General features: G+C 55.9%; 4 protein-coding genes across 4 annotated transcripts in view; 2 read left to right on the top strand and 2 right to left on the bottom strand.

The window, feature by feature from the left end:
- MONBRDRAFT_30877 (uncharacterized protein) overlaps window positions 1–2361 on the bottom strand; it is a 3187-nt gene extending 826 nt beyond the window's left edge. Inside the window, exons 1-10 of the mRNA XM_001742198.1 lie at window positions 2198–2361; window positions 1985–2029; window positions 1655–1821; window positions 1346–1477; window positions 1083–1253; window positions 945–972; window positions 666–793; window positions 486–569; window positions 241–393; window positions 30–161 (exon numbers count right to left, since the gene is read on the bottom strand). Coding sequence (XP_001742250.1) covers window positions 30–161; window positions 241–393; window positions 486–569; window positions 666–793; window positions 945–972; window positions 1083–1253; window positions 1346–1477; window positions 1655–1821; window positions 1985–2029; window positions 2198–2294 — 1137 coding nt within the window. The 5' untranslated portion in view covers window positions 2295–2361. The remainder of the gene's footprint in view (window positions 1–29; window positions 162–240; window positions 394–485; window positions 570–665; window positions 794–944; window positions 973–1082; window positions 1254–1345; window positions 1478–1654; window positions 1822–1984; window positions 2030–2197) is intronic.
- A 674-nt stretch (window positions 2362–3035) lies between these two features.
- MONBRDRAFT_13627 (uncharacterized protein) lies at window positions 3036–4020 on the top strand (the record flags this gene model as incomplete). The annotated part of the gene is made up of 5 exons (XM_001742653.1): window positions 3036–3196; window positions 3304–3401; window positions 3512–3592; window positions 3699–3754; window positions 3859–4020. 5 exons carry the CDS (start codon window positions 3036–3038, stop codon window positions 4018–4020), a joined length of 558 nt encoding a protein of 185 aa, XP_001742705.1.
- A 554-nt stretch (window positions 4021–4574) lies between these two features.
- MONBRDRAFT_30876 (uncharacterized protein) lies at window positions 4575–6681 on the top strand (the record flags this gene model as incomplete). Its single annotated transcript, XM_001742652.1, has 8 exons — window positions 4575–4687; window positions 4843–4962; window positions 5086–5278; window positions 5346–5386; window positions 5507–5675; window positions 5806–5866; window positions 5995–6395; window positions 6523–6681. 8 exons carry the CDS (start codon window positions 4575–4577, stop codon window positions 6679–6681), a joined length of 1257 nt encoding a protein of 418 aa, XP_001742704.1.
- A 216-nt stretch (window positions 6682–6897) lies between these two features.
- MONBRDRAFT_5084 (uncharacterized protein) lies at window positions 6898–7842 on the bottom strand (the record flags this gene model as incomplete). Its single annotated transcript, XM_001742197.1, has 3 exons — window positions 6898–7197; window positions 7291–7362; window positions 7630–7842. The coding sequence occupies 3 exons, from the start codon at window positions 7840–7842 to the stop codon at window positions 6898–6900; spliced, it is 585 nt and encodes a 194-aa protein (XP_001742249.1).
- Between the last annotated feature and the right edge of the window lie 45 nt (window positions 7843–7887).

The following is a 7887-nucleotide window of genomic DNA, read 5'->3' as shown; positions in this document are numbered from 1 at the left end:
GGGGGGGGGGGGGGGGTGATCGAGCCGACCTGGAAATTGTAGACGCCAATAGTGAACTTGCCCGTTGAGGCAAAATGTTGTTGACGCGCAGCTCCAAATTCTTGAGGTGTGGTGGCCTCTGTGATGCGTTGACCCTCGTACTCAAAGATCAAGTCATACGGCTAGAGATCGACCGGTGGAAGGAAGGGAAAATGAGCTTTAATGGAGAAACAACCGCACCAGTGCGAACATCGGGCTTACCTGCAAGTTAGCAGCTTGGGCCAAAGATCCCGGGCCAGGATTTTCAGTAACGACAAAGCCGGCAGCACCGGGAGGAAGATGATTGGCCTCGAGTTCCTTGAGAAAGGCAATCATGGCATTCTTGTAGTCGGTAACGCCTGAAGCACCTTGAATCTGTCCAAGACATGACCATCAATCCATGAGTACGAGGCATCTGCTGCTGAATTGCTCATCTCGAGAAACACGGGCACAAGAAGAAGACCGACCTTGGTGGCTAAGCCTACGGCATTATCTTCCTTGCTGAGATGTGGGTCGTTTTGATGACTCTTCATGGCCGCCTGCATTTTAAACTACACGCAAGGATGGAAAGGGAGACGTGTGAAGAAAATGAAAGGGCACAAGCAAACTGCACACAACAACGGGCAATCAGCTGAGCTGCAACGTACGGCCATGCCGAGCATGTCACCCATGCTGGCCTTGGGTGCGCCGGCGCCGGCTGTAAAATTGTTGCCTTGTGGGATGGCCGGCAACGTCTTGCCAATCGCCGAGCCTGGGGGCTTGAGCGGGGCACCGCCTAATGTTGATTCACGCAAGACCAAAAGTGAGGGAAGGTCAGACGTTGAAAGATGAGCACAACCAAGAGAGCCAGAGAGACAACGGGTCGGCAGGGAATCCAAGTGCTGGACGATAAAGTAGAGGAGGAATCCACGCGTTTTGCAATTTACCTTGGTAGCCGCTCGACGACCCGGCGGTCTGTCACATTGTCAAGGAGCACAATGATTGGTTGTTTGCGGCATAAGGAAGCGTGAGGTGCAGTCTGGATGAACAGACCACGGTCCCATATTCCAGAACGAAGGACGTACCACAGCAACGGGGGCACTTGCAGCGGCTGTTGCTGGGGCGGCGGCAGCCGGCGCAGCACCACCCATGCCAGCGAGAGCGCCCAAAGCACCAAAGCCACCAGCTCCGGCACCGGCACCGGCACCGGCACCGCCTGCTGAAGGCAGACTAGCCATCATGCCAGCGAGGTTGCCCTAGTAACACACATGGGGTACACACACAGATGATGAAGAAGAATCAAGAAACTGGAACTCGGTCTCAAAGAAAAGAAAGAACTGGGACACACCATGGGGTTGCCACCGGCAGGAGCGGTGCCAGAGCAGAGAGGAGCAATGGCGTTAACCCAGCCATCACGGTCGGCTTGCGTGGTGGTAAACATGTAATATGCTCGCGGGCCCGTCCTGAAAGGTGCTACAATCTATGGATGCATTGATTGATGTCAACGATAATGACCCGACCATGCGATCCCCGATTGCAAAACCCGTGAGGCCCGTCCCCATTTGGAATTCCAGAGGGGAAGTCAGATTTGAGGAGAAAAAAAAAAAAAAAAAAAAAAAAAAAAAAAAAAAAAAAAAGGGGGGTGGTTGGATTGTACCTCAATACCATGCTCCCCAATGGGTTGCTTGAGGGCGACGCCCGGGGCCATGGCGGTGGATTTCAGGGATGCACCCGACTGCACAGGTGCGACCGTAGCGCTTTGGTTCAGCACAATACGCCCCTTCTCCGTGCCTTGAGGCTTGGAATAGTAGACAAGCTGATCACCTATCAAAGTTGACGTGGCCGTGAATGATGGGCTAGAGTCATCGCGCAAAGCGAACGAGGCCGATTGGCGTGGCGCACAACAGCCCTGACTGCACTGTCTTGGCGTGCATGTGCGCCAACTCAGCTCGGGCTGGGATGAGAAGACGAGGACAGAAAACCCTACCACGAAGAACAAAGTAGCGCTGCTGCCATTTGCCGCTGTTGAAGCCTAGGGTCGTGTCCAGACAGGAGCATGCAAAGAGTCGAGGTTATCAAGATCAGGCATCATGAAATCGCAGCCGAGGTCACTGATCCCGGTGCAAACTGAGCTCTGCTTTGATTTTCGTTGATGGCACATGGCCCGATTGGCAGGCGACAAGGGGCGGGGCGAACGCACCAAGTTTGACAAGGTAGCCTTCCCGCGTCGTCGGGGTAAGGACCGACATGGGGTCCCGAGCCATGGCTCGCATATCCTTCATCATACCAAACGCCATTGTACCGGTGCTCCAACGTTGATCCGCCCGCCCGAACGCGCCTCTTGCCGTCTCCGCCCGTCGCGTCGCGCCCCTGAAATGAGCTGGAACGCAGAACACGAACTCAGTGACATATCTGCCACATCGGCTTGAAAACAGGTTGACGAATGCAGTGAGCATTATATTGTCATGGGTAACTGACGAATCCAGTGAGCATATGATTTTCGTGTGTGCGAAAGGAGTGAGAGAGTGAACACGCTCACCGTCATTTCTCTCTCTCTCTCTTTTTTTTTTTTTTTTTTGTGCTCGACAGTGAGTTGTGTGGGCTGCAAATGGCAGCGCCCGGCGGGTGTTTCGGTCTGGCGAGCGGGATGATGGAGGGGAGAGGTGAAATTTTTGCTGGTTTTGATGGCCAGCTGTTTGATTTTGTTGATGATGAGTCTCTCATCATTCATTTGGCATGAAGAGAAACGCACGACGCCGCCACCGCGTTGCTCTCCCTCTGCTTCTCCTCTCACGCGCATCCCACGGCCATTGCTTAGGTTTGGGTGCACAGGACAGAGAACGCCACAATGTTCCGCAAGTGCGTTGGTATCCCCCCCCTCCCTTCCCATTCATCCTGAGACACCACACCACATGCCGCTGCAGGCTTATCTAGCCGTCTTCTTGATCCTCTTGTCTCCGTCATCTGCTACGATGCTCTGCAATCTCGCTCCGTCTCTCACTCCTGTTGGCCCGTCACGCCTCTGCTGACGTGTCCATATGCTCAGATTCAAGCAAGAGGACGACCTGGGCAGCGCGACGCAGCTCAAGTCGTCGGTTGGCCGCGCCATCCAGCGCAAGCTCGAGGATCAGATGCCCAACATCACCCCCTTGCTTCCCGTCCTCTTTCCCAAGAAGTCGCCCATCTACCAGCTCAAGACGTGCGTGCCCCATCCACCCGTGGTCATTGACCGTTGGCGCGCCCCAGACGCTTGCTCCGGTCCTTGTCAGTCCTGATACGCTTGCATTGCCCCACTCACGTGGATAGGCGCGACCGTTCTTCATTCGTGGCCTGCAACGGCCAAGTCCTCTTCTTTCAACACCGCGATGGTCCATTCTATCCTACCATCAAACTCCTTCACCAATGTCTGTTTGCTGTTCAGAAGCGTACACACATCCACGTTTGCCGCGGGTTTCGTCCCGTGCTTACCTGCCCTGTTATCCCACTCTTGCTCACGCTTGCACGTTTTGTGCAGACCCCAACCTGCTGCCCCGCTTCCAGGTGGACCGCGGTGCCATCAAGTTTGTCCTCTCTGGCGCTGACATCATGTGCCCTGGTTCGTGTCGTTTGAGCTTGATGGACGTCAATCACATGCGTCCCCAATGCCGCGGCCCAGTCCCGCAGACCCATGCTCTTGCTCACGCGGCAGGTCGTCACCTTAGGTCTGACCTCCCCCGGAGCCAAGATGGAGGCTGACGTTGATGTCGGCACCCCCGTCGTACGTCTTGCCCCGCTCTCCTCAGAGCTGCTTTGTTCCTCGCCTGGTTTTGCACCAGTTTCTCCACGTGCTTACATTCCCACTCGCCCCTAATCCGCTGACAGGCCATTTTTGCCGAGGGCAAGGAGCATGCCCTTGCTTTGGGTGAGACGGTCATGTCCACCGAGGACATTCGCAAGATCAACAAAGATGTTGGAGTCAAGAGCATCAGCTACCTGGACGACGGTCTTTGGCACTTGGACCCCCGCGGCCTCAACATCAACTGAGCGTCCTTATTTGTTGTCCTGCGAAAGGCAGCTCTGGTGAAGCTGTAAAAGCCTGACCTTCTCCCGTCTGATTTTTTTGCACCGTGTGATGCTTTCGCGCCTTCTTCGCTTTTTCCCCCCCTTGTGGCTCTTACGAGGACTGTGTGCACGCCTGGATCCACTCGCATGGCGTCGTTTCTTTGGGGACGATTCACAAGGGGTTGAGAGATTGCGCGCATCAACTCCATGCCCTACCCCTCCCTCTCGCTCTTGTCTTTGCGTTGCTCCGCGTGGATAGGGTACTCTCTGCCCTTTGAAAGGATTCCAGAAAGCCGCCCATCACACAAATCGCACACACAATCGAGCCATGGTGCATCGACACTTTCTCTCCTGTGCGCACACCTTCCTTCTCTGCTGCAACTGTTGCGGAAGATCTCAAAGTTATCGTAGCAGACAGACAAGGTCTCAAGCAAAACAAAGGTGTAAAAGCTCGAAAAGATGAAGAAGAAAATAAAGTTATTGCAGCCTCTGAAGCTCTTGCTTCAGGCTCATTTGACAACCAGCGCACCAGAACCATGACGACCTCCTGGCTGGTGGCAGTGGCGGGTGCCCTGATCCTGGCCTCGATGCCCGGAAGTCAGGCATATGATAACGGCCGAGGCCGATTGCCGCCCATGGGCTGGAACACGTAAGCTGCTGCCGCATCGGTTGTCTTGTTTGAGTCCACGCTGTACTGGGAAGCCAATCTCGCCGCTGCCTCGCCACGTGCCAGAGCCGGATGCACCCCGGTGCAGCCTCATTCCTGCCTTCTTGCCACACCACCTGTCAATGTGCACTGCCCAGCTGGTGCACCGACGATGCATGTGGGGCACTGGATATCTGTACGGAAAAAGAAATTATGAGCGTCGTGGATGGGATCATTGAGCAGGGCCTTGACAAGCTCGGCTACAAGTATATCAACATGTACGTGTCAGCTCCGACACGCTTCAGAGCTTGGTTTGGAGAAGGCGGGTAGCGCCAATTCGCGTGCTGATCCACCGGGCCCATCACTCGGCTGTGGGCTTTGTGTACTCGGTCATCCCCTAGGGACGATTGCTGGAGTGCCCAGACTCGCAACGCAACCGGCCATTTGCAACCCAATGCCAAGCAATTCCCCAACGGTCTCAAGTATCTCGCCGACTACATTCACAGCAAGGGCTTGTACTTTGGCCTGTACACCTGCGTTGGTACCCAGACGTGCCGCGGTGGCCGCCCTGGCTCCTACGGCAACTATGAAAAGGTATGCACTTGCCCCTGTGTTCGCCAGTCCCAGCGCCTTCGTCATTCTTGCTGCCACTATTCCTCAGGATGCCCAAACCGTCGCCGACTGGGGACTCGACTTTATCAAGTGCGTGCTAGAGATCGAGGCTGTTGGATTGCCAAACAAATGGCCGCTGTTTTCAATTCGTCTGACCTGCCTCACTTGACCTTGGCCCTGCCTCGCCTGTGCCCTTGTTCGCCTGCCAAGAGCGGACAACTGCCATCGCCCCAGCAATTTGACTGAACAAGAGGCCTATGGCAACTTTTCCGCTGCACTCAACGCTACTGGCCGCCCCATGCTCTTCTCCACCTGCGAGTGGGGAGATCAGGACGTTGCCAGCTGGGGCGGAAACGTTGCTCAAATGTGGCGCATCCAGGTGTGGTGATGACGCCGCTGCATCTTGGCGCCCGCGTGCTTGGCCTGGTGCTGCTCAAACGCGTCTAGCCCAAGCGTGCCCCAAGTGCCTCTGTCGACTGACCGCTGTACAACGCCATTTGATGCGACAGATGGATCACATTCCCTTTTGGCACTTCCCCCCGAAAGCTGCAGGCTACGGCTTTGGTCAAGGTGAGCGCCGGCAACGGCTTGGAACAAGCCAATCTGAACCAGGGATGGGACCAAGAGGACCTCCCGAGTTTGCCTGGTTGACAGTATTCTCGAGGATGGTGGTGCCTCCTCACATGATTATCCTGTAGGCACGGCGGACATTATCGAGTATATTGCCACCCTGAACCCGAGCAACTTGACTGGCCCGTACAACTGGATGGATCCCGACTTTTTGGAGACGCTGTTTCCCATCACCATGAACTTTGTGGACTCGCGCACCGAGTACAGCTTTTGGTCGCTGTGGAGCGCGCCCCTGCTGGTGGCCACCGATTTGCGCAACCTCAGTGACGAGAAGCGCGCCATTGTTGCCAACGAAGAAGTCATTGCCATTGACCAGGATGAGCTCGGTCAAGCCGGGGACCGCATCTTCAACCACTCGGACGGCAGTCAGGTTTGGCGCAAAAATTTGCAAAACGGGGATCTTGCCGTCATCTTCTACAATGCCCACAACTCGGCCAACGCGTCGCTGATCAATGTCACCTGGACCCAGGTATGTGCGGGGGCGCTGTTGCTGTGAACCGTGCTGTGTATTTTTGTGTGCTGCCGAGCTCGTGCGCGCCTTTTGACCAACAATGTCTGCGCAACGGGCTCACTTGGCCATGTCAAACACCCTGTAGTTGGGTCTGGATACGACGGACGAGCGGGACGTGCGGGATGTGTGGGCCAAGACCACGATTGCTGAACACATCAGCGGCTGGTATGGGGTGCGGGACCTGGCGCCCCACGATGTGCGCTTCTACCGCCTCAGCAAGTCTGCCGCCGCCGTGGACAACTAGGTACTCTGACTCCCCGGTGTGCCGCCGCAAGTCTCTTTCTTGGTTGCGACAAAGGGCAAAGGCACCCCGTGCTGAATTATATTCTTGATGTGCAAATCAACACATCCAGCAGCTGGAGGTGTTGAACAGGATTCTGGGTTTAGAGGGTGGGACAGCGCTTCAAAAGCAAGCTCAAAATTGGCAAATACGTGTTTTCATAAACATGGGCAGGCAGCATCAGAGCGGGGCCAGGCGCTCTGCTGCAAAGTCGGCCACGTGGACCGGGTGACCACAGCTCTGGATAAACCGTAGGAGCGCCTCGACCGACATCACCAAGGAGTGGTGATTGCCGGCGATGGGATGAAGAAGGACCTCCTGTTCAAGGCTAGAGGTGATGACACTGTCCAAGACGACGTGCACGGCGTGTCCAGGATCGTTGATGAGGCCAAGGGGGGTGACGGCCCCGCCTTTCAGTTGGAGCTGAGTCTCCAGCACGTCGCTGGCAGCCATGCGCATGTTCTTCAGTTTGAAGTGGCTCTAGAGTCGTGAGCTGTAGTTGAGCTGGGACGTAGCCCATGGTTTGCAGATAAAGACAACGATGGGACAGAGTCACGAATGGCAGCTGCGTACCTGAACGCAAGGCAAGCGAACGTTGGTGTCGGCGGCGGCAAAGATCAACACGAAGACGTCCTTCTTCTTTTCCTACAAGCGGGCACGCGACGCGGGCGTGAGCCACCCGAGTGTCCCAAGGCATGACTTGAGCTAAACTTGAGCCAAAAGAGAGATGCAATGACCTTGCAGAAGAGATTCTTGCAGATGAGCGCATGTGGGGCATGCTGCTGGCAGTGGGGCTGCCAAGCTTCAATGGTGCTGGCCTGTGCGCACGAGAAACCAGAGTTTGCGAGTGAGACTGCGCCAGAGGCTGGGCCAAGGTTTGCAGAGATGAAAGCAGGATGGGATGGATCCCACCGGAGGATGAGCAAAGTGGCGAAAGCGAATCTCGAGCTGATCAAGCCGCTGCACGTCAGCCCCCGCTTGCACCTCAGGAGGCAGATCAGATGTTGATGAGTCGTCGACAGCAGCGGCGTCCGAAGCGCCGTAGAGACAGTTTAACGCATGACGCTGATGCTTTTCCGTCTCAGGCGACCGCAGTCCAAACACGGTCAGATAAAAGGCGCTCATTCTCACTCACACAGCCCCTTCTCCCTCATCCATTCACACCCCGTC

The sequence above is a fragment of the Monosiga brevicollis genome, genomic scaffold, assembly GCF_000002865.3.
Source record: "Monosiga brevicollis MX1 MONBRscaffold_2 genomic scaffold, whole genome shotgun sequence".
Taxonomy (NCBI): domain Eukaryota; class Choanoflagellata; order Craspedida; family Salpingoecidae; genus Monosiga; species Monosiga brevicollis.
This window is presented reverse-complemented; position numbering and strand designations above follow the sequence as displayed.